Source organism: Nanorana parkeri, unplaced genomic scaffold (assembly GCF_000935625.1).
Source record: "Nanorana parkeri isolate BGI_ZX_2015 unplaced genomic scaffold, ASM93562v1 scaffold2213, whole genome shotgun sequence".
NCBI classification, from domain to species: domain Eukaryota; kingdom Metazoa; phylum Chordata; class Amphibia; order Anura; family Dicroglossidae; genus Nanorana; species Nanorana parkeri.
In genome coordinates, this window is record NW_017308481.1 from 5,379 (window position 1) to 30,871 (window position 25,493).

At 45.4% G+C, this 25,493-nt stretch overlaps 1 protein-coding gene across 1 annotated transcript in view; it reads right to left on the reverse strand.

Moving 5' to 3' along the window:
* Positions 1-2,587: 2,587 nt before the first annotated feature.
* Positions 2,588-25,493, reverse strand: part of LOC108801086 (myosin-1B-like) — a 34,931-nt gene continuing 12,025 nt past the window's right edge. The window contains exons 12-39 of the mRNA XM_018573033.1: positions 24,874-24,992; positions 23,073-23,222; positions 22,795-22,965; positions 22,397-22,706; positions 20,390-20,457; positions 19,379-19,466; positions 19,170-19,287; positions 17,842-17,965; positions 17,606-17,742; positions 16,827-17,082; positions 16,336-16,578; positions 15,967-16,143; positions 15,742-15,887; positions 15,542-15,632; positions 15,058-15,447; positions 12,857-12,983; positions 11,854-11,972; positions 11,537-11,733; positions 10,778-10,961; positions 10,451-10,616; positions 9,372-9,496; positions 8,908-9,216; positions 8,087-8,290; positions 7,867-7,992; positions 4,880-5,050; positions 4,688-4,792; positions 4,389-4,484; positions 2,588-2,858 (exon numbers count right to left, since the gene is read on the reverse strand). Of these exons, the coding sequence (XP_018428535.1) occupies positions 2,706-2,858; positions 4,389-4,484; positions 4,688-4,792; positions 4,880-5,050; positions 7,867-7,992; positions 8,087-8,290; positions 8,908-9,216; positions 9,372-9,496; positions 10,451-10,616; positions 10,778-10,961; positions 11,537-11,733; positions 11,854-11,972; positions 12,857-12,983; positions 15,058-15,447; positions 15,542-15,632; positions 15,742-15,887; positions 15,967-16,143; positions 16,336-16,578; positions 16,827-17,082; positions 17,606-17,742; positions 17,842-17,965; positions 19,170-19,287; positions 19,379-19,466; positions 20,390-20,457; positions 22,397-22,706; positions 22,795-22,965; positions 23,073-23,222; positions 24,874-24,992 (4,670 nt within the window). The 3' untranslated portion in view covers positions 2,588-2,705. The remainder of the gene's footprint in view (positions 2,859-4,388; positions 4,485-4,687; positions 4,793-4,879; positions 5,051-7,866; positions 7,993-8,086; positions 8,291-8,907; positions 9,217-9,371; positions 9,497-10,450; positions 10,617-10,777; positions 10,962-11,536; positions 11,734-11,853; positions 11,973-12,856; positions 12,984-15,057; positions 15,448-15,541; positions 15,633-15,741; positions 15,888-15,966; positions 16,144-16,335; positions 16,579-16,826; positions 17,083-17,605; positions 17,743-17,841; positions 17,966-19,169; positions 19,288-19,378; positions 19,467-20,389; positions 20,458-22,396; positions 22,707-22,794; positions 22,966-23,072; positions 23,223-24,873; positions 24,993-25,493) is intronic.

The following is a 25,493-nucleotide window of genomic DNA, read 5'->3' on the forward strand; positions in this document are numbered from 1 at the left end:
GGGAAGGTCACTGCTACTTATAGTAAGATATTTGTCACCCCCAATCTTGTCATGAAATCTTCCCGGAGCCGTCAGACGTGTCACCCGAACCAGACGAGGCCATTCTGAGCTGCTGATATCATCCTTATAAATAAAGGGCCAGACCTAGAGGGGCGAGCACCCGAATCTCCCTTTATACTCATTCACCCGCTGTGAATGTTGTCTTTGTTATTCATGGAGATGGTCAATCATCAGCAGCTCCGCCGTGATGGGAAATATGTATTAAATCTTATTATAGCAACAAAATATTAAGATGAGGAGCTCAGAGGACTGAAGGATATATATAAAGACAGCAGGTGGTATTCTCAGACCGGGAATACTCTCAATGAACCCCAAGAAATAAAAGAAAGTGTAACAACAGAAGTGCCGCTACCCCGAAAGTAAGACCTAGCGGATTTCTGTAATATAAGACCTACCACCGAACTAGGTCTTACTTTCGGGGAAACACGGTATACTCTGTATCCTCCTCTATATACTCTGTATCCTCCTCTATATACTCTGTATCCTCTTCTATATAGACATATAATTGTTTTATCAGCGATTGTGCTACATTCTTTCCGTCTCTTTTTCTGGACATAGAATTCCATTGCGCTCTGTTGTTATAATGTATCATCATGACAGACTTTTATACATTGGACTTGTCAGGTCTCCTGGACTCAATGATTCATCTCCCCTTGGACTGTCTTATACACATTCCAATCAGATCTGAGCTCGCACTGATCCTGAACATTCAGAATGTAAATCCCTCACCGAGCCGGTAACATAAGGATTGCTTGATATTCTATTAATAGTCTCCACTTACATAGCGCCGACCAGTATGATCTTCAAGTGGGATTCATAAAAATGCCATCAATAGGGACCTCCGGTATTCCTGAATGTTCCTCTAAAAACATCAAAATATCAAAAATGAGGAATCTGCTTCCAGAGGGTCTCATGGAGAAGCTTCACCTCTGCTGACTGATTGTGGTTCTTCTCCAGATCTGAGGACCTGGAATCTTCTGCAGCTCTCTGGATATTCCAGATCTTTTTTATATCCTCCATGGATCATTAACCCTCTCCTCCCCATCCTTCCTGTAAATCTCCCTCTTCATGTCTGCACCTGGACAGATACATTGGGCAGCCCCAGTTTTCTGTGGATAGCAGATTGTCTGACACAATTCTTCCCATAGACACATATCTGTAGATAATAAACCAAGGCAGCTGGACTCGCTGTATTTGTCTGACTGACTTTCTCAATACATTCTAAATTCAGGAAGCTGGTCAGATAGCCAGCGAAACATCTTTGAGAAAAATACAGCGAGTCCAGTTGCCTTGATTGATTATCTACAGATATACCGTGACCTGGAGGAATGAGAAACTTCACAGACATATTCCTATAGACACATTCACAAACGTGACCAGAAACTGCATATAGAAGTCTATTCCCCAACAGGTCTATTCAGCAAAGTGGGGTCAGGCCTACAGGGAAGGTGCAGTATTCGGACCTCAGATACGTAGACGACGACCCCATTTGTTGCTGCAGGTTAAAGCACTTTTCACTCTACAGAATAAGCTTACCGCTGTTCATCATGTCCTTAACTCTGGAACCCCAAATATGACCTTTGCTGAGGCACAAAATTAAACTCCTATTTCTATACAATTTTGGGAACCCCCAATACAAGGTCTGAGATTTCCACATTTGCTCTTAAGAGATTGTGTAGATTGTGGGAGTCCAGAGCTGAAGGATCCCCTTCCCATCTACAGAGGAAGGCTCACCGTACGTGTTACAATCTGACCGTACAATCTCCGAACCATCCACTGTAGATCTTCCAGAACCATGTCCTACGAGGACCTAGATACAGAAACCATCCAATCAGACAAGTCCTCGCACTACATTTCGGGAGATGTATATGAGATGGTAACGTGCGCAAAGTGCAGGAACCCTCCATATTATCATCCAATCACATTTCAGGATGATTGTTATCTGTACACTTTGTCCCGCCCACCACAAATCTGTAATCAATTCGGAGCATCATTTGAGTCTCCGCGTCCTCATGTCCCCCAAGATGCAACTCGGGGAACTGGATGAGTTCAGTTTAGATTTGTACTGGGACCAGACCAAAGAACCCCTTTTGCAGGTACAGTTTTATACATTGAGTGAATACACTAATGCTGGTTGATTCACACAGGATGAATGTACATGAAGTTTCACTGGATGAATAGATATGGATGTTTTAATAAAGTGACCCGGTTGTATTGGAGGATAACCAATATCCACATAGCATAATCCACCGACATTTCACAACAAAACTTCTGGGCACCCCGGTGTCATACACATGTGGATAACCACAACAAAACATGTGGCCACGCCTCTTCCATGCGATGTAATAGCTGTGTTGGGCGGGGCACAGACACATCCTTAAGAAAGGCTCCAAATGATTACATTGAGTGGATTATATATCTAGAGATCTAAAGCAAAAGTTTTCCTTTTCGAAAGCAGATTTTGTGTGCAAAGAACGGCGGCCTCTGAGCCCCCAGACACGCAGGCAAGGTAGACACCCCCGAGGTCTTTCAAAGGTCTGCAGTTTATTAACACTATAAATTTAAGACGACATAATTTAAAGACAAAGTGAGAAAGATTTCACATTATGTGCCGTTCTTCGTTCACCTTGTGGCTCAGTTGCTCCTCATTCCTCGCTCTTGGTGATCTTGGTGACCTCTCGTGTTTTAGCCCGAAGCTTGTTGACCTGGGACTCTGCAATGTCGGCCCGCTCATCTGCCTCCTCCAGCTCGTGCTGGATCTTGCGGTACTTGGACAGGTTAACATTGGATTGCTCCTCCTGAAGGGAAGAAGAGTTACGTCAGAGTTCCCGCCACTGAGCACTACCCACCCCACCGCTGAGCCTTAAAGGTCAGCTCCACCTAAAACTCCAGCTCTGCATAGCTCCCGCTGAGTGGCCATGGACTTGTACAGTACATTATGGTGACCAATATGGTGCATTCCCAATATATATGTGGAACAAACAAAAAAACTGGGGTGCCCAGTGAGTGACACCTTCACAAAGCCCCACCCTGGACTCTCACCACTGCAAAGTCTTCCATGGAAGGAGGACGTGGTTCAATACGCTGGTGGTGGACAGTAAAATTCAAATATTTTTGGGCTGAGCCGACTTTAGATTTTGCAAAATGACACCATTAAAGTGCTAACGTCTGCAAATAATTGGGATATAAGTTCTCATAGCTTTACGTCTGTAGCATTTTATGTCAGAATCACACAACGCACACCAAAGCCAATGTCCTACTTCCATCACGCATCCCAAAAACAAGGGTCTGTTCTTCATTGCAGGATAGTGGGCAGAGCCATGCAAATCATTCCTTTCTGCCCCCATTGGCCAACTGAACATTCAGAAGCGTTGGTCTGTAGCACATATACAGCCCTAATAATATTATTATATATTATACAGCTGCTTCAGCCTCGTTGGCCATCGACATAAGCGTAGTGTATGGAAATCATGTATTCTATAGAGTAGTCCTCAGGGTGCAATGAGGAAGTATAACCCAACAGGTTATAGTGAAGTGGGCCAAAAGAAACCAAAAAAGTCCTTCGCTGAACCAGAACTAAGCCAAGCTAAGCCAAGCAGAGCATCCCTGGAGCAGAATGTATCTGCATGTCTCACTTCCATCACAAATTCCAGAAACAAGGGATGGATGGACTCCGCAATTTAGGACAACGGAGAAGGCCCCACAATGCTTCGCACTGGTTCAGTGGAGATGTTTTCGTTCCTTTTGGTCCATCTCACCATTACCTGTCCGGTGAAACCTTCGCATGTCGAATTATAAATATGTTATTCTTTAAAATTCACAAAGAACTGTTGAGTTGTATGTGGGGAGCCTTTGGTACATAAGATAAGAAGAAAGTCCCATTGCTGCATGATTCTGCCCTGGGACTTGCATACTGAGTGCGGGGAATGGTAATTATGCAGCGAATAGAAGTTAGGGGTTGAAGAGTTGAGTGTTATGGTGGTGCTATGGTTTTTTTCCATAGGGGATACCTAGTTTTGTATTTAATTTAGGGGAAATGCAGGATTCTCACTTGTTCTCAACACCAGGAGACCTGTATTCAGAATGAGAAGTGGCCATATGTCCCATTAAGTAGATTGCCCTCTACTTCCTGTCCTGTAGCTGCAATAGCTTTTCAAAGTGAAGAAAATCTCTCTCTCAGTTCTCATTGGAACAAGTGTCCCCATTGGAAGATTTCCCCTCTGTTACATTTTCGGATTGTCTCTAACTTATAGGGAGAGTAAACCTAAGAAGGGCGCAGACAGCTATAAACTCAGGGGAGCAGCGCACAGACACCGCACAGTACTCACAGTTTCCTCAGTCTGTCTCTTGTAGGCTTTGACTTTCAGTTGCAGTTTGTCCACCAGGTCTTGGAGCCTCAGAATGTTCTTCTTGTCTTCTTCAGACTGCAGAGATGAGCAACAAAAGGTTGTTGGGTTAGACAAGACCTCACTGACTGAAAAATGACTTTTGTACTTTCAGTTCCTATCTTGTCTATGAAATGAAGGTGTTAGGGTTCGGTTATCGGCATTGCGGCTACTCAAACGTTCTATAGATTCCAAAAGTATTATTACCATAATCTGGACAGACCCCGAGAAATAATACTGACCTGGTATGAGAGCTCCTTGACCCGCCTCTCATATTTACGGACACCTTTTATTGCGTCAGAGCTGCGTTTCTGTTCTGAATCCATTTCATTTTCAAGTTCTCTCACCTAAGAGCAGACAGAGAGCGAGGTCAGTGAAGGTCGGAGGCTGGACGGGTTCTCTGCACTGTTTTTTAGGACGTTCTCCATACACACCCTGGCCTCCAGTTTCTGGATCTGCTTTTTCCCTCCTTTAAGAGCCAGTTGTTCAGCTTCATCCAGACGAAGTTGAAGATCCTTCACAGTCTGGTCCAGGTTCTTCTTCATCCTCTCCAGGTGAGCGCTGGTGTCCTGCTCCTTCTTGAGCTCTTCAGCCATCATGGCAGCCTGCATAAAAAGTAATACTTGATGTCTACAGTGGTCACAGTGGATGGTTTTGCAGGTCACCAGAACATGTTGAGGCATAAAACTCACATTCACTATGTTGTATTACTTATATTGTATCAATGTAATTCTCTCTGGGTAATACAAATTGAAGGGGTTTTTAACACAGTTACGTAGTTACATAGTATTTGAGTTTGAATAAAGACATTAGTCCATCAAGTCCAACCAATTAGGATCTCATGTATCTCAGGATACATTTTGTTGGTGTTCAGCTTATTCCATATAAAATGATTACAAGCCTTAGATGGCTTCTGCATTTTCAAACTCAGCATGCCTAAGGCTGGGTTCACACCCAGGCGTATCGAATATGCGCGTTTGTCACGCGTTTTGTGCCGCGCGTTTTTACCGTGATTCGCGGTTAAAAAAATGCGCGACAAACGCGCGTTTCCGAGGGCTACCTGGCTGTATCCCAATGGATACGCGCGACAAATACGTCCCAAAGAAGCTCCTGTACTTCTTTGGGCGTAGGGCGTTTTGTAGCGCGTTCCTACGGCCTGTAATACGCCCAGGTGTGAACCATATCCATAGGAAATAATGGGATTTCGGTGTTTGAGCGTTTTGCAGAGCGTAGGAACGTGCAGGTGTGAACCGAGCCTGAGTGCTTTCTCTCAATCTGCTTACAAAGCGCAGAAAATGAACTTACGTCGGTGATGGCCTTCTTGGCCTTATCTTCTGCATTGCGAGCTTCCTGGATAGCTTCCTCCACCTCACTCTGGAGCTGCGAGATGTCGCTATCCAGCTTCTTCTTAGTGTTGATTAAGCTTGTATTCTATAAAAGGAACAGAATTGGTCAAATGTGTACGTTGTTAATCTGCTGCATGTTCCAGCCATGGCTCATATTTGGCTTGTATGGGGGGGGTCACCTGTGTGTGCAGAAGCTGGACACGTTCACTTGCATCCAGCAACTCTTGCTCGGCCACCTTCCTGCTCCTCTCAGTCTGCTCCAGAGCTGTTCTGATTTCTTCAATCTCAGCCTGCATGAGGTTGGCCCTACGCTCAACCAAGGCCAACTGCTCTTTCAGATCTTCATTTGTCCTCAAGGAGTCATCCAAATGGATTTGGACGTCCTGGTGGAAATAATTGCAAAGACAAATAAAATTACATAGTTACATAGTATTTGAGGTTGAATAAAGACATTAGTCCATCAAGTCCAACCTATTGGTTTGCATGTTCTCGATGTAACACATTGAAATGCAGTTTTATGTTTCTTGACCCTTTTTTCAGATAATTTGGCACTTTAAGCATATAACAAGCACACACTTATCCATTTCTTGCTATGAGAAAATATTACATTTGATAGATGGCCTCTCGTAAAATCTAGATGGCTGCTGTTGGTTGAGCCGTCCTTCCTTTTTACTCAGTAATATACATTGACAGCTCCTGTCCTGATCTGTGTAATCAAGTCTTAGGCTTCAGGCTGTCCGGTCTTGGGATCCAGCAGGCTGGTAGAAGCAGATCCCTCTCTAGATATGTATCACGATATATTCTTTGGCTGCATTATATGAACATTTATTATTTATGTTTTATTCTACCTTTGATGAGAAGTTATGGGGGGGGGGCAGGTTATTGTGGGCAGCTTTCTATGAGGTCGGCATTGTTCAGGGTCTCAGGAGTGCTTTTTGAAGAGTTACACTTTGTAAACCAATACAATAAAAATATAACTATCCGCATTGTGGTCAGTCACCTTAAGCACTCCTTGGACGTTTCTCAGCTGCTTCTGAGATTCGGCAGCTTGGCGGTTGGCATGGCTCAGCTGAATTTCCATTTCATTTAAATCTCCTTCCATCTTCTTCTTCAACCTCAGAGCATCATTCCTACTTCTGATTTCAGCATCCAGTGTGCTCTGCATGGATTCCACCACCCGGATGTGGTTCCTCTTCAACTGGTCAATCTCTTCGTCCTTCTCAGCAATCTTCCTGTCAATTTCTGATTTGATTTGTGTGAGCTCCAGCTGGATTCTGAGGATCTTCCCTTCCTCGTGTTCAAGGGATGCCTAGGAAGCAGAAGACAGTTAGTGAAGCACCACCTTCAAGCTCCTCTCTGTTTTAGGTAACTCTACGGTGATACTGATATCTGTATGGCAGAAGAAAACCTGAAGACAAATGTCATACAAAAGAAAGCTAAATGGATGAATTTCGGATTGCGTACCTCTGCCTCCTCCAGAGCAGTCTGGATCTCATTCTTCTCTTGCTCAATTTGCTTCTTGGCCTTTTCCACTTCATGCAGAGTCTTAGAACTTAGTATTTGAGTTTGAATAAAGACATTAGTCCATCAAGTCCAACCAATTAGGATCTCATGTATCTCAGGATACATTTTGTTGGTGTTCAGCTTATTCCATATAAAATGATTACAAGCCTTAGATGGCTTCTGCATTTTCAAACTCAGCATGCCTAAGGCTGGGTTCACACCCAGGCGTATCGAATATGCGCGTTTGTCACGCGTTTTGTGCCGCGCGTTTTTACCGTGATTCGCGGTTAAAAAAATGCGCGACAAACGCGCGTTTCCGAGGGCTACCTGGCTGTATCCCAATGGATACGCGCGACAAATACGTCCCAAAGAAGCTCCTGTACTTCTTTGGGCGTAGGGCGTTTTGTAGCGCGTTCCTACGGCCTGTAATACGCCCAGGTGTGAACCATATCCATAGGAAATAATGGGATTTCGGTGTTTGAGCGTTTTGCAGAGCGTAGGAACGTGCAGGTGTGAACCGAGCCTGAGTGCTTTCTCTCAATCTGCTTACAAAGCGCAGAAAATGAACTTACGTCGGTGATGGCCTTCTTGGCCTTATCTTCTGCATTGCGAGCTTCCTGGATAGCTTCCTCCACCTCACTCTGGAGCTGCGAGATGTCGCTATCCAGCTTCTTCTTAGTGTTGATTAAGCTTGTATTCTATAAAAGGAACAGAATTGGTCAAATGTGTACGTTGTTAATCTGCTGCATGTTCCAGCCATGGCTCATATTTGGCTTGTATGGGGGGGGTCACCTGTGTGTGCAGAAGCTGGACACGTTCACTTGCATCCAGCAACTCTTGCTCGGCCACCTTCCTGCTCCTCTCAGTCTGCTCCAGAGCTGTTCTGATTTCTTCAATCTCAGCCTGCATGAGGTTGGCCCTACGCTCAACCAAGGCCAACTGCTCTTTCAGATCTTCATTTGTCCTCAAGGAGTCATCCAAATGGATTTGGACGTCCTGGTGGAAATAATTGCAAAGACAAATAAAATTACATAGTTACATAGTATTTGAGGTTGAATAAAGACATTAGTCCATCAAGTCCAACCTATTGGTTTGCATGTTCTCGATGTAACACATTGAAATGCAGTTTTATGTTTCTTGACCCTTTTTTCAGATAATTTGGCACTTTAAGCATATAACAAGCACACACTTATCCATTTCTTGCTATGAGAAAATATTACATTTGATAGATGGCCTCTCGTAAAATCTAGATGGCTGCTGTTGGTTGAGCCGTCCTTCCTTTTTACTCAGTAATATACATTGACAGCTCCTGTCCTGATCTGTGTAATCAAGTCTTAGGCTTCAGGCTGTCCGGTCTTGGGATCCAGCAGGCTGGTAGAAGCAGATCCCTCTCTAGATATGTATCACGATATATTCTTTGGCTGCATTATATGAACATTTATTATTTATGTTTTATTCTACCTTTGATGAGAAGTTATGGGGGGGGGGCAGGTTATTGTGGGCAGCTTTCTATGAGGTCGGCATTGTTCAGGGTCTCAGGAGTGCTTTTTGAAGAGTTACACTTTGTAAACCAATACAATAAAAATATAACTATCCGCATTGTGGTCAGTCACCTTAAGCACTCCTTGGACGTTTCTCAGCTGCTTCTGAGATTCGGCAGCTTGGCGGTTGGCATGGCTCAGCTGAATTTCCATTTCATTTAAATCTCCTTCCATCTTCTTCTTCAACCTCAGAGCATCATTCCTACTTCTGATTTCAGCATCCAGTGTGCTCTGCATGGATTCCACCACCCGGATGTGGTTCCTCTTCAACTGGTCAATCTCTTCGTCCTTCTCAGCAATCTTCCTGTCAATTTCTGATTTGATTTGTGTGAGCTCCAGCTGGATTCTGAGGATCTTCCCTTCCTCGTGTTCAAGGGATGCCTAGGAAGCAGAAGACAGTTAGTGAAGCACCACCTTCAAGCTCCTCTCTGTTTTAGGTAACTCTACGGTGATACTGATATCTGTATGGCAGAAGAAAACCTGAAGACAAATGTCATACAAAAGAAAGCTAAATGGATGAATTTCGGATTGCGTACCTCTGCCTCCTCCAGAGCAGTCTGGATCTCATTCTTCTCTTGCTCAATTTGCTTCTTGGCCTTTTCCACTTCATGCAGAGTCTTAGAACTTTCTGACACTTGCTCAGTGAGGTCGGAAATCTCGTCTATAGTCAAATGAAAAATATTTTGTTTAATTAGATTAACAAATAGTTTTTATCTTTTGTGATCCAACAAAAAAAAAAAAGATATTCCTAAAAAATGAAAAGATGCAAAAGGGTAACAAAAACAATTCTACAGATTTTACAAGCCAATATAAAATCAGTCAATGGAGGGAAGTCAGTCATATGGCTGCCACTTTGGATCTTTGTTTGCATGTACTTTGTAACAGGAGGGGTTTGTTTCCATAGCTGATAATCCTTATTTTTGAGTATGTAAGTGTGTAACCAGAACCGGGCCAGAACCAGGGGACCTTAAAGGAGAACTATGGGGTTAGGGCTTTTCCCCATAGTTCTCCTAAGGGTAACGGGAGGACACAAACTAGCGTCCTCGCGTCACCCTAAGCTCAGTATATAGAGAACTACAGCTCGCGGTATACTGAGACGTCGTAGCTGAAGCGGATCCCGACAATTATGTCTGGATCCGCCCAGCTGCGTGACTGACAGCTGGCTCTGCCTATCTAGAGGTTGTACCCGCCCCTCCCCCGTCTGTTCCACCAGTCAGCGCTGGAGGATCGGATGCGGGGAGGGGGGAATCCAGTCCCTCCCCTGTCACAGCTCTCTGCAGGGACAGGATCGAGAAGTGAGCGAACGCCGGTATGTGTTCGCTCACCTCCCGATCTACTGAGCCGACCTGTGACAGTCTCATTGTCACAGGTCGGCTAGAACTATGAGGATGAGTTAAAAGCACTCCCCTCCCCCCTCATAGTTCTCCTTTAACAAATGACCTAATTTAAGTAAACTACAGAATATGCTTATTCTAAAAAAGTCTTCCTTTATAAACGATCATTTTTCTCTCTACATTGGTTGGGGAAAAAAGAAAACATAATTGTAAAAAGTAACATAATAATAATAATAATAATAATGATAATAATATTTGAATGAGCAGAAATAATTTATTACGTTGCAGATTTTTGTTCTCCCGCTTGATGGTTTCAAGGTGGTCCATGGACTCTTCATAGGCGTTCTTCATCTTGAAGAGCTCAGTGCTCAGTGATCGGGTTTCTTTCAGAGAAGCTTCCAGTTCAGCTTGGGCCTCCTCGTATTTCTGCTTCCACTCAGCCAAAACCTACAAAATGTGTCAATGAAATTAACGACTTTATCAAAAGGGCACATATAGAAGAAACCGTGATATGATTACGATGCAAAAAACACCCAAAAACACGAAGAAGCCAAATACAAGGTGTCAGGCAGAATGATCAGGGAATCCAAGTGGAGTTACATCCATACCTTATCAAAGTTCTTCTGCTTCTTGTCCAGGGCAGCGCAGGCAGCGTTGGATCTCTCCACGTCAACCATGAGATCCTCAACTTCATTCTGAAGCCTCTGTTTGGTCTTTTCCAGGGAAGCACACTTGGAATTCACCGCCTCAATGTGCTCCTCAGCATCCTGCAGTCTCTGGGCAAGCTTCTTCCTAGATGGTCATAAGAAAACATGTTATATGTCATTTGAAGCCACTCTGTTTAGAAGTCATAAGTGGTTTCTGGTCCATGCTAGTCATTCTTTGTAGGGCAGGGGTTCTCAACCTGTGGGTCGGGACCCAAAAGTGGGTCGCAACCCACAGTTGAGGGGGTCCTCCACGTGCCTTGTGCTGCTCTAGGTAAGAGGCTCCTCAGCCTCCTCCTAGCGTGGCAGTGTCAGTTCTCCTATGTGGCGCTGCAGCAGAGGGGAGAGAGGGGAGCAGGCAGGAGTGAGGGAAGGTAAATGCTTGATCACCATAGAGCCCACAACTAGGTACTACAGAGCCCGCACTGGACGCCACCAGAGAGTCCCACTCCTGAGAGCCCACACAGATACTAGTATTGGTGCATCCCTAAATTTTACGGTTGGGGGTCACCACAACTTGGCAAATGTTACCAAGGGGTCCCGGCCCTACAAAGGTTGAGAACCACTGTTGTAGGGCAATGACCTAATGGCCTCATTGCTCATGTGCAGTATAACAGTAAGACTTGTACATGAGATAATCAGATCCAAGTAGCGGTATCTCACTTGGCTTCCTCAAGTTCCTCTGTTCGCTGGATGGCATCAGTTTCGTATTTTGTCCTCCATTGGGCGACTTCACCATTGGCCTTAGACAGTGAGCGTTGAAGCTCAGCTTTTGCCTCCTGCTCCTCTTCATACTGCTCCCTCAAAAGGTCACAGTCATGGCGGGAAGACTGTAAGCCATGGGCCAGTGCGTTCTTGGCCTATACAGAAAAATATATTAAGGAGTTGTATTAATGAGGCACAAAAATGTCTGTACATTGGACATCAAACTACAGGTGTGAGTCGGGGGTGACTTCTAGATATGAATGTGTATAATGTACCTTTGTCTCCTCCTCCAGTTGCCTCTTCAGCTCCTCAATCTGCTGGGTGAAAGCCTGCTTGCCCCGAGAGAGCTGGGAGATCAGAGCGTCTTTTTCTTCCAGTTGTCGAGAAAATTCACCTGTTCAGAATACGACGGCTAATGTGAATTCCAGGCGGGTGACCGAGACATCCTACCCTCATGTTGAAGAAGCGCTATCTCATCTAACTCCCAACACAAATGTCAATACTTCCAATGTCCCTGAAGCTCACACATTACCAAAGGGTGGCGTTAGAGCCAGGAGCAGGCCTCCAGCGGTGGTGAAGCTACAAATCCCATTATGCATCTCCCTTTGAGTCTTGCAATGCCTCATGGGACTTGCAACAGAACTGGAGGGTCGGATTTTGCCTACCACTGCTTTCAGGGGGGTCACTAAACACAGGGCTGACCATATAATGAGGGAACCTGAGGTGGTTGCATCAGGAGGCATCTCACTGGCTCACATGGAGGGTCATTGCAGCCAGAGCGTCCCAGGTTGCTAATAACAGTTCTTAGCAACCTGACGCACTGAACAGCATCCCACTCACCTCCTGGCAACCAGTGACATCAGTGAGCTAGGAGGGATGCCGGCCAGAGCACCCCCCAGTTGCTAAGAGCTCTTAGAAACCTGGTATACTCTGAATTACGTGCACTGGCAGTGCCCATAGTGGCGAATATAGTCTGGGGACTCCCCTGACTGTTCTACCAGCTGGTGAATGTAAAGCCCTTGGCAGTTCCTCTCGTGGATTGGTGGATGAGAGAGTCTGAGCAGCATTGTAAATGAAGAAGTCATTCCCAATGTTTTCCATTTTGTATCCTCCTATCGGACAATCCACATAACTGCCAGCTTTTAGTGCGGCCCCTCTGTTGGCCTAAATGGGCAGAACACAAAACCTACAGAAGTGCCGAACGTTGCGCCTCTGGGTCACTTTCACGTGCACGCTCTTTGCTCTGATTTAGTGGTTGTTGTATTTTATATTATTCACCGTTCTCAGTTTGCAGACGGGCCCTCTGGATGTTGATATCGTTGATCTGCCTCTGGTGCTCCTCGTCTTTTGTCTTCAGCTCACTCAGCTGATCTTCCAATGTTCGGCAGATCTTCTCATAGTTGGCCTGAGTACAACACAAAGAAGACTTGAAGTCTCAGACACCCGACAGCCCCCAACATTCCGGGGGTATCTCTAGCACAACATTTCCAGTATTGCATAAAGTGTGGAACCTTCATAAGTTTACCTTCCCCATGAAAAATGTACTCAAGGCACATAAACATTGCATTCCTGTGCCCGTGTTCTCCCATTGACTGCTTTGCCTTTATAATACAGATGTATCCCGCTTACCGACTTACCTGTTTTGCGACCACTCGCACTTACGACCGACCTCCGACCTTACGTGCGGGAAAGTGTCAGCGTCAGTGCGACGCGTCGCCGGCGGAAGCGATGTCCTCCGTTCTTCACTGCGGGTCTCGGTAAGTACTTTATTGCCCGATGTACAGTACTGTATAGAGTTCCTCACTTAACGACCAATTCGTTTAACGACCTGGTCGTAGGAACGGAACTCGCCCGTTAAGTGAGGAATACCTGTATACCGATTTATAAATGGTGGGTTGGCATCTAGTGTGCCACATCCACAACTTTCAGTATTAATCAGGTATGACACACATCGGACCTTTAAGGTGGCCACTCAAAAACCAAATATCTTATATACAAAAATGTATTGAGTACACAACAGTTTAAAAAACATAAAATACATTTAATATGGAAATAACCAAATTGACTCCAATAATATATACGTGAAACGCATTGAACTAACCCCATCTTGATTTACTATCATTAATCAGTCTATAGACGTGTGACGGACTGAACCGCCACTGGGGCTGTTGGAGGAGCCTCCATCCTACTGACTATGGACCCAGAACTATGGAGACCCCCCTCAGACCTCTTGGGGTTAAATGGAATCATTCTACTAGGTCAGGGGTCAGCAACCTTAAACACTCAAAGAGCCATTTGGACACGTTTCCCACAGAAAAGAAAACACCGGGAGCCACAAAACCCTTTTGACATCTAAAATGAGGGGCATGTGACACACTTCTCTTCCGCCGCCTGTTACCAGGGACGCGGCCGAGAGAGGAGGTGAGTCACAGGATCGGCCCCTTGCTGAGAAGCCCGTTGGCACTGCCACATATTAAACCGGGGGCGGGGGGGGGGTGCCAAGGACCGGATCTTACTGGGCCCCCCCACAGCCTCAGGCCCCGAGGCCCCGGCGGTAGTTCCACCCCTGGACAGGGAGCCGCAGCAGAGGGATGAGAGAGTCACATGCGGCTTCGGAGTCGCCCTGGAGTTCCGCCACTTGGAGGGGGCCCAGGACAGGAGGAAGGGGCCCCTGGTGACCGCTGATTACCAGGATATTTATTATCCCGGTAACCGCTAATGTCAGCCCCGGGACCTCTTCCTCCTGTCCTGGGCCCTACATGCTTCACGCTGCTCCCCTCACCTGGTTCCGGGCGCAGCATGAAGTATCATCCAGCCGGCGCAGCAGCCAATGAGTGGGAGCCGTGTAATCTCCGCCCCCTCATCACACAGAACTGCTGCGGACACGAAGGGGGAGACAGAGACAGGGAGCTGGAAGTATGAAGGTGACATGGAGTCCAGGAGCGGAAAGCTGGGGACATGAAGGGGGAGATAATGGGGAGCTGGAGACATGGAAGAGGAGAGTGTGGGGTCCAGGAGCGGAAAGCTGGAGACATGAAGGGGGAGATAATGGGGAGCTGGAGACATGGAAGAGGAGAGTGTGGGGTCCAGGAGCGGAAAGCTGGAGACATGAAGGGGGAGATAATGGGGAGCTGGAGACATGGAAGAGGAGAGTGTGGGGTCCAGGAGCGGAAAGCTGGAGACATGAAGGGGGAGATAATGGGGAGCTGGGGGCATGAAAGAGGAGAGTGTTTTTTGCTTTTTGTTGTCCCTTGTCTAAATTTTGTTTGAAAAAAAAAAAAATCTAATGTGTTTCTTCTTGGGGGGGGGGGGGGGGGCCCTTTCATGGATTCTTGCATCGGGGCCCTGAGGTCACTAGTTACGCCACTGGTCATAAGCGAGTGGATGCGTCCTTAATCCGCTACCATTTGGAGCGCTTTCTTACATCTTTCCAAAACATTCTAGATTTTTCTTCCTACGGAATCTCAGCTTTAACTTACTTTGGATTTAGAGACAGACTCCATGTTGCTGGCGAGGTCATCAATTTCCATCTTCAGCTCACTCTTCTCCTTTTCCAGTTTCTGTTTGACCCTCTGAAGGTTGTCTATTTGTTCCCCGAGTTCTGCAGCGCTGTCAGCGTGCTTCTTCCTGAGAGCTGCGGAAGTGGCTTCATGCTGCAAGGTGGCCTCCTCCAGGTCCCTTCTCATCTTCTGGTACTCTGCATCGCGTTTCTTGTTCATCTCAATCTGAGCAGAAGTCGCCCCTCCGGCTTCCTCCAGGCGCTCGCTGATCTCCTCGAGCTCCCGGGAAAGGTCTGCACGTTGTTTCTCAGCCTTGGCACGAGCTGTGCGCTCCGCCTCGATTTCTTCTTCCAGTTCCTCAATGCGGGCCTAAAGTAAAAAAAGAAAATATAGGCCAACATGAGTGGGAGCCCGCAATGACTTGACGAGTATTGGACGAAAGACAACTGGAAGCAGAACCTACCTGAAGTTCTTTAATCTTCTTTTGCAGTTGGGCACCGAGGGCCTGCTCGTCCTCAATTTTACTGGCAAACTGGCTCATCTCAAAGTCTTTCCTGGGGTGAAATTGATATGGTTCAGTCATTTAAACAGAGACAAAGATTGACAGAGACTGACACCATAAAATATTTGCTTCAGTTCAGTTAAATCGACATGGGCACCTACTTTTTCAGCTTCTCATCCAGTTGTTGCCTTTCATTTTCCAGGTCCATGATGGTCTCCTGAGCTAATTTAAGATCACCCTCAAGTTTCCTCTTGATTCTTTCAAGGTCCATGCGCAACTTCTTCTCTTGCTCCAGAGAGCCTTCAAGCTAATGTAAAAATATAAATGTTAGAAGCCTGAATGTATACATGTCAGTTATGGGATTTAGATTGTAGCCTCCTACTCACATCATCAACTTGCTGCTCCAGCTTAGCCTTGGCTTTGGTCAATGTGTTCACTTTGTCCTCTTCAGCTTGGAGGTCATCAAGAGTTTGCTGGTGAGCTTCTTGAAGAGCTTTCTTTTCCTTGGAAAGTCTGGCAATGCTCTCGTCGAGAACAGCCATTTCCTCTGTCAGGTTTTTTACCTTTAGAAAAAAAAAAAAGGTTTCATTATTGGTCCATTAGAACTCACTTTGACTAGATGCTCATAGGAAAGATGACATCAGCCACTGACAACTTTTTGAAACATAGTAATGTACAATGAAAAATGCATAAAATGCCAATGCGGACAATTATTATTATTTGTGAACGTGCTTAGATGACCTATTATAAAGTACCTTGTTTTCTGTGGCATGCTTCTCCTTCTCCACCTTGGCCAGAGTCAGCTCTAAGTCATCAATGTCCTTCTTCAGCTCAGAACACTCATCCTCCAGTTTCCTCTTCTTGGCAGTCAGCTCGGCGTTTGATTCCTCCTCGTCCTCCAGCCTCTCATTCAGCTCCTTAATCTTGGCCTCCAACTGGATCTTGGTTTTGATCAGCTGATCGCATCTCTCCTCAGCATCTGTTAAATTCTCTGTTTCCTGTTCAAACAAAAATGTATCGGTGAAAATGTTCTGATCTTCTCGTCTTCCAGCCTCTCCTTCAGCTCCTTGCTTTGTCTCCAGTTCAATTTTCAGCTGATCACATCTCTACTCTGTATGCATTGATTCCTCAGTGGAGTGACACAAGGGCTACAACATGCAGATACTTCAAAGGGAATATTTAAACACTCATCAGCCGCTATTTTATTTCCCATTTTGATATTTTCATATTGGAAACTGAAACTCACAGACTGGACTTGAAGGTGAAGGTCATTTTTCTCTTGGAGAACTTTAACCATCTTTTCTTCAAGCTCTTTCCTCCTTGCCTCTGACTTGACCAGAGCCTCCTTTGTCTTCTCGAACTCTTCCTTCATGTTGGCCATTTCCTTCTCAGATTCTGCGCTCTTCAGCAGCGGCTTGATCTTGAAGTAGAGCTTCATCCATGGCCAATGCTTGACATTCATGAATGATCGGATGTTGTACTGAATGGTAAACAAAGCTTCCCTGGAAAGCAGAACACAATGATTTCCATGTATTTTAAAGCAAGATGAAGGCTTCCATTTTAAGACACCCCTTTCTACGGCTCAAAGAGCTGGTGAACGGCTGAAGGACCCAATGGGGGGTTGATTTAGTAAAGGTTAATACGCTGATCAGTTTGGCAGGGGACGTTTCCCCTTAGTTTAGTGAATGAGGTGAAGTTCTGTTGACAATCATCACCCAATCATGTGCAAGAACAAAATACAGTTTTTCATATTTTCCTTGCACATGATTGGGTATTGTCTGCAAATTGAATTTTCACCACATTCTCTGAGCTAAGGGAAACCCCTGCAAATGTCCTTGCCAGGTGAACAGCCTATTTGCCTTTAGTAAAACCAACCCCTTGGGGTCTTTATGAACAAAGTAAAAAACTTTTTCCTAAATATTATTTGTCTGTAATATGGTTTTTCATACAAAATAGCTGAATTATTGTAAAAAAAAAAAAGCCCCAAAAATATGGCTAGGGAAATCCATTCGAGTGAGCACGCACCTCCTTTCCATCATCCTCTTGAACTCCAACCTCATCAGATATCCTCTGCATCTAGCTTGAGTACGCGTGATGATGTGGGCCAAACGATCGTCTCGCATCTCTTCCAGTTCACCCAAAATGCCGGCTTTGAAGAACACCTTCAGATTTAGGAAATACAGCATTACAGTTATTGGATCCACGGAGGAGAGATGTTACTTCTTTTGACAATATGAACCTGTGACGTCAGTGGTAAGCACCTTGGTGTGACCAAATCTGTATTGCGTGTGGTCAACATCAATGGATCCAAGAAGCTTCTCAGAAGCCTTCTTACTGTCGATAAATTGACCTTCCGGAATGGCGCTTGCATTTAAGATTTTGTACCTGGAAAAGAACAAAGAAATTATAGTAACCATTTTCTGATCACCTGGATATGATATGATAGCAGAGGGAATAAAGAGAATTGCATTAAATAACGATGTACTTCCGTAGCACGGTACATTGTATAATCACAATACGAATGAACCAAATATTCTCATTCCTCTTCAAGAATATCTAAAGCTCAAACTTTGTTATATTTGGATAGAGGAGGAAATGGTTAAAATCCCTTTTGATGTCAGTTCTCCTCTAGGGAGGTTTCCACACACTTCCTGGTCTGGAGTCAGAACAGGAAGCCTCTGAACGGAGGACAAATCCCCTGTTGTCACCAGAACAGTAGCGTTGGAACCTTTGATGGGTCCTATATAATTGGGGCTCAGGCACTTTCTCTACCCTGAAGCAGACCTTAGTGTGTGGTGTAGGTGAGGAACGTGGAGTATAAATGAAGCAACATTTTAGGAACCCGCTGGCGAGGATCTACGCTACTGATTTTTAGGCATGTGCGATTCGTTTCGTTACGAATCGAAATTCGTACGAATTTCCCTGAAATTCGTAAATTCGGAAGCATCCGAAATCCGAATGGCAGTTTCCGAATTATATCCGAAATACGAAATTCCGTTAATGAATTTCAGATCTGAATTTCTTTGAAACGGGAACTAATATTACCCCTGTAAATGAGGTTGAACAACATGACAAGATTTTCTTTTTAATCCGAAATACGGATCCGCTGCTGCTGAGAGTCGCATTACAATACACAGGCAGGAAATACGAAATTCCGTTACGAACATTCGTTATATTGAAGGTAAGAAGCAAAGTACATTTATATTGGAGTTGATGGTAGTAAGTCTGAAATACGAAATTCAGATCCGGAATCCGTTAACGGAATTCGTATTTCGGATAAAAACACAACTACCACATCGACTCCAATATATTAACGAAGATATTTTTATTCGTAAAGTTACGAAAATGTGCCGAAACTAACGAAAATTCGTATTTCGTACGAATCCGAATTGAGTTTCGCATACGAATTACGAAATACGAAATAATGGATATTACAAAACGGAACGAAACGGAACAAATTTTTTGACGGCGCACAAGTCTACTGATTTTATTATGAGCTGAACATTTGACTGTTCATTAATAAGATTTCCTTGCCACAACTTTGTATATATTTTCACTGGTGTTGTCACCACTCTTTTGGGGATGATACCTCTGCTTGAAGTCACCATAAAGGATTCTGCTTGGGAAACCTTTTCTGCAAATCCTGATGCCCTCCAGCACTCCGTTGCACCTCAGCTGATGCAGGACCAGTGCATGTTCCATGGCACCTTTAGGGGGAGAAATGAGGGAGGTTTATGGATTCTTCGGATCACCTGACTGCACGCTGACAATTCAACAATCTCCCCCCTTGGATCTCACCTGGTGTTTTGGTCTCATTGGGGATGAGGCACCGTACAAAGTGAGGATGTGTTGTCCTAAGATTGCTCATCAGTTTGTTCAAATTTTCCTGTAAAAAAAATATAGTTGTGTTACATAGATACATAGTTACATAGTTACATAGTATTTGGGGTTGAATAAAGACATACGTCCATCAAGTCCAACCCATACAGGTCCACGCATCATCTCATTCTTAGGCGTTGATAAAGTACCTTCGAGATCACCTGCCCTGGATGTACTACCACGTGAAACTGACTCTGCTAAATCATATATGGTGGTCACAGTTACTTACGACCCCGAAGTCTTCATGAGCTCTACCGATACGAACCTGATGTGTGCCATGATTTTGAGGTCAGTGTGACAAATAAGGGGGCACACTCTAGTGTGGGGGAAGGGCGGGAGGGTCAGCTGCGATATTGCGGTGACGTGGAGAGGACCGCCCCGCCACCCTACTTAAGGGGAGGAGAGCCGCCGCAACTCCTCCCACAAATACGGCCAAAGTACTTTGGCCTTTCACATATTATTCTGTTTCATTGGATTATCAGCTCATCAGGAATACCAAAAAGTTATAAAGCTGTTAAGCATTGGAAAGTTGCGTGGCATATGGCATCCCTGACCATGCCATTGGGTTTCACGTAGTGGGAGTTGCAGCTTTAGTGAGATACTTACCCGCAAGTGTCATAGATCCAAAGGGATTGAACATGTGCAGATTGTGTTTTTACACTAAAGATGGAACTTTCCACTTACCTTTTATTTAGAAAGATTTCATCTTGTGGCCCGACATGGACGATCCCCACCCAACAGGAGATCCTGTACTATGTAGGACTGATGTGGGTAGAATGCATTTTTTGTCTAAGCAATCTTAAATTGGACTTCATTTTTATAAATAACATACATGATCCTTATTGTCTGATATCTCATTCAATCAAATAAAAAAATAGGCGATCGGCCAAAACAGCACACCAGATGTGACATTGTGGTGACCTCACTTACCCTGAAGAGACAAGACACGGTCTGGAAAGAGGAACCCTTCTTCTTACTGCCCTTCTTTGATCCACCCTCTGCAGGAGGACGAGAGAATATTTATGGTGAGCGGCCTGTACACATACCCTGTTTCCCTGAAAATAAGACCTACCCCGAAAATAAGACCTAGTTGTGACCATTGCCAGGGCAGGTGGTGGCATAAAGGGGAACCTGAAGAGCCGCGGGAGAGAATCAGCGGTGCCAATTAATGGAAAGGTACGGCACCCCTGATTCTTAACTTAGCCATTTTGGATTATTTAATTTGGATTTGCATTAACTTTGGATTGTTATGCATTAAAAAAAAAAAAAATTAGACCTACCCCGAAAATAAGACCTAGTGTGTTTTTTGGAGCCCCAAAAAAATATAAGACAGTGTCCTATTTTCAGGGAAACACGGTAGGAGCCAGGGACTGGCCTTTGCCGCTTATGGTCAGCAATGACTGGTTGTCAATAGTCCACAGGTAGGTAATTTGTGCGGCATGACAGGTCACATCTGCTTAAAAACAATGTGTCACAAGATAATGCTATAGAAGCCAACACTACTAACAGCAGGCGACATAAGGTACAAACTCCCATTTGTAAAAATGCAGCTTCCAGGGGCCCCCGAGACTTAGACACCATGCACATCTCATAGTTTGCTGTTGGCCAGACATAAGCACCCACAGACAGGCTAGGACCCTACACTACCTTGAGCCTCCTGCATTGTGGTGTATGAGAGGGGTTCCTGTGGATCATTTTACTCTTTCAGTCAGCTCATTTGATTTTTTTTGGACTATTTTAAAGTTTCTTCTATCATCCGAAAGGTTTTGTCTGCATATGTGTAGAAATAGTGTAGATGTGAGACACCTGCTATGTAACAGTAGAGCATAGATAGAGATGGCTGGACATGTCTGAGCCAAGCACGTTACCCCTATAGTATGTCTGCAGGGTCGGGCGCCAGCTTTAGCTTGTTGTAAACTGAACAGCCGGCTGCTTTCTAGTATTTCTTATTTGTCAACCCTTAAAAAGCCCGAACCTGCCAAAGACACTGAGGAAGAAGGAAAAGCCTTTAAAGCTTCTGTTACGGGACAAAAGCTACCCCCCCCCCTTCCCCCATAGGAAATCAGATGACGTCCCCGGGGTGAACAGTCTACAATGTTACTTCTCATTGATATGAGAAGTACCATCCTCCTTACCCTCCTTACCCTCCTTACCATCTTGTCTTGAATTGTATTGTAACTGTAATGTCTTCCTTATATTGTAAAGTGCTGCGCAAACTGTTGGCGCCATATAAATACTATGTAATAATAATATTAGCACCTATTTGTATATTGTGCTTTTAGCCCTCGTCCACACCTGAACGTTTTGTAGCGCGTTCTACGCTCGACGAACGCTCTACAAAACGCTCAAAAATATAAATCCCGTTGTATTCAATGGTCTCGTTCCCACCTCGGCGTATTTCCGCCCGTCCCTAACGCGCTACAAAACGGCCCGCGCCTGGAAAGGTGCAGGTACTACTTTGGGCCGTTTTGTTGCGCGTTTCCATTGGGATACAGCCAAGTAGCCTTCGGAAACGCGCGACAGACGCGCATATGCAATACACCTAGGTGTGAACGAGACCTAAGGTGAACATCCAGACTACCAAGGGTTGGTATAATAAGAGCCGCTCTCTTTTTAGAAGGTTGCTCTAGCTTGCACCTTGTGGTCACCTCTATGTAATCATTGCTTTCAGTCCCTTCTGGTTTATAATCCAATGTTGGAACCATCACAGTTTTGATTATGACCCCAAATTCAGGCAACCTTAAAGTGTTGCATGGCTTCCATATATGGTTGAACATTTATGAGACATTTGGTGTTTTCAGGTTTCGTATCAGGGCCTTTCACTTCCTTGAAGAACTGTTGTCTACATTTGCAGTGAATTATTTCTCCCATGTCTCTTTGCTGGTTATAAACTTTGAGGGTGCTTGCCATTTTTTTCCATTTGATCTGAATACTAACCTGCTTCAGTAGCAGAATAGCTGGAGAAGAGGAAGGCCAAGGTCTTCATGGAAGACTTCTGGTAGAGCCCAATGACGGTCTCATTCAGCGGGTCCTTGTTCTTCTCCAGCCAGCCAGTGATGTTGTAGTCCACGGTTCCGGCATAGTGGACCAGGGAGAAGTGAGCCTCGGCTTTGCCTTTGGCTGGTTTGGGTTTCTGGAAGTTGTTGGACTTGCCCAAATGTTGATCATAAAGCTTGTTCTTGAAGGAAGTGTCTGTTGCCTTGGGGAACATGCACTCCTCTTCCAGGATGGAGAAGATGCCCATTGGCTAGGTACAACATAGGACAACATGTATTTACAACACAGCTTTTACAGAAGACATAAAAAGTACCTAAGTGTTCTATGGGACAAAATACCTTCTCAATAAGCTCAATGCAGGCGGCCAAGTCCATGCCGAAGTCAATGAACTCCCAGTCGATACCTTCCTTCTTGTACTCCTCTTGTTCCAGCACAAACATGTGGTGGTTGAAGAACTGTTGCAGCTTCTCATTGGTGAAGTTAATGCAAAGCTGCTCCAAGCTGTTGTACTGCATGGACACATGAAGAAATGTTATTGATCATTCCTAGCTGGTGCAGGATTCCCATTCACGACAAATGTGACAATGTTTGTGAATTCTTCATAACGTTCACTTACATCAAAGATTTCAAATCCAGCAATATCCAGCACCCCAATGAAGAACTGCCTAGGCTGCTTGGTGTCCAACATCTCATTGATACGTGTGACCATCCACGAGAACATCTTCTCATAGACTGCTTTGGCCAATGCCCCAACAGAGTTGGTGACCTGGAAGGATAATGAAGCAAATGGAACAGTTACCCGGAAATATTGTTTTTAACTTCTTTTAAACAGTGTTCAGAAAGTGGCAACAACTTTTACACCGAAGTCTTGCGGGTTGGCCGAACAATCTGAAAAGGGGAGCTAGGCTTAGCTGGTGACCATTTCTTTAAAGGATAAAGTCCAACAAATGCCCTCATCGGTTAATTCTTGGTTACTAGCGCCCACTGTAGAATGTGCTCTGATTTGGGGGCGCCTTAAATTACTGATGAACAACTGAATCTTAAATAAGTGTTGTGGGGTTTATTTACAAATAGGGATCTACATACATTCTAATTACAATTAAAGGAGAACTATGAGATGAGTGATTTCCACTCACCTCATAGTTCTAGCCGACGTGTGACAATGAGACTGTCACAGGTCGGCTCAGTAGATTGGGAGGTGAGCGAACACATACCAGGTTCGCTCACCTCTCGATCCTGTCACGGCTCTCTGCCGTGACAGGAGGAGGGGCTGGATTCCCCCCTCCCCGCTCCGATCCTCCAGCGCTGACTGGCGGAACGGACGGGGGAGGGGGCGGGTACAGCTGGCTCTGCCTCTAGATAGGCAGAGCCAGCTGTCACTCACGCAGCTGGGCGGATCCCGTTATCTACGTCGGGATCCGCTCCGGCTGCGGCGGTCTCAGTATACCGCGAGCTGTAGCTCCCTATATACTGAGCTTAGGGTGACGGGAGGACGCTAGTTTGTGTTCTCCCGTTACCCTAAGGAGAACTATGGGGAAAAGACCTGACCCCGTGCTTCTCCTTTAAGGTATTTGGAGTAGGGATTTGGAGGGATAGAAAATTAAGGTAAGGATCCTCCAGCTGGTCACACCATTCTCTCTCTCTCAGTCACACATGCCATGGGGTTTTTCTCTGTGCCCAGGACACGCCTCTCCAGCAGGCCTCAGCGAATCACATTCTTGATTGTAGAGTCCAGAATGACCAAGAGGTCACCAAGGTTACCATTGTTCCTGCTTGTGAGTTAGGTTAGTGCAGATGATCACACAGGAAGGAGGTTCCATCATATGCCCCTGCCCCCCATCCCAGCATGCATGCTTCCTTGCTGGCACAGGTGAGGGCAGTAAATACCAGCAGGGGTCGGGCTTGCCCCAGGACATGACAGTCCTTCATTCCTCAGTGTCCAGCCCCAAGAACCCTTTGATGGTCCTGATTTGCGTATCACAGCCATGTGCTGATTCAGTTCAGGACATCAAGGAACCTTCCATCACAGCTGTATCATAGATGTCGATATTATCGGTTCCAACACCCACTCAAAGGTACATTTGTATCTTGGCATCTTGGATGTTGGGTGATTGAAGCCTCACCTTGAGTGCCATTAAAGTGAACATGTGATTTCCTCCTACCGCAGTCTACACATAACATCCCATTTTGGGGCTTTCAAAAACATTTTAAAAAGTCTGTTTTAGGGGAACACGTTGCAGCCTGTGCTTCATCTCCCCTCCTCCTGCACAGCATTGCTCTCGGCAAAGGCGCACTCTATACAAGTCACAATGGGGATGAAGTGATTGTGGTGGAAGTGTCTCAGCCCAACCCTATCCCACCATTGACACGAGTATCTCCGGTGGGTTCCTATCCCAGGGATATCCTCGGACAGTTACCTGCTGCACAGTCTGCCCTTTGGTGACATATTCATTTCCAACTTTGACCCTGGGGTAGCACAAAGCCTTCAGAAGATCGGAAGAGTTCAGGCACATCAGGTAGGCGGCCTTATCGGCAACTGGAAGGAAAACAAAAGCATTTATTGTTATGCCAATGAAAGGTTATGTTTGGGTCTGACAACGCCCGGATAATGTCTGCTGTGTGAAGCCGGCTCAACAGGGACAGAACAGGTCCACTTGCAGCGCTTCCAGGAGGGAACTACAAATAACTGAATGATTTTACTTGTTGCCTGGATTTACTCTTTAACCCCTTCCCACCCACAACCTGTAGATGTCCCGTGCCGAGGGAATGTTAATCTGCATCCTATTTACAGCTAGGAGCGAGCAGAGCTGCGTGTTACTGACAACTCCAAGCATGGTTCACGATCATGTGATCTACATGTCACCTATGGGATGGTGATCACATGGCTTTGTCTGTATACAGCTGATGGTGACATGTTCAGCTACATTTCATTGTCCCCCACCTCTTCTGCCCAGACAGGCTGCCCACTTCCTCTCAAGTCAGGGCCCCCACTTCTCTCCCCAGTCAGGACCCCCACCTCCTCCCCTCAGTCAGGACC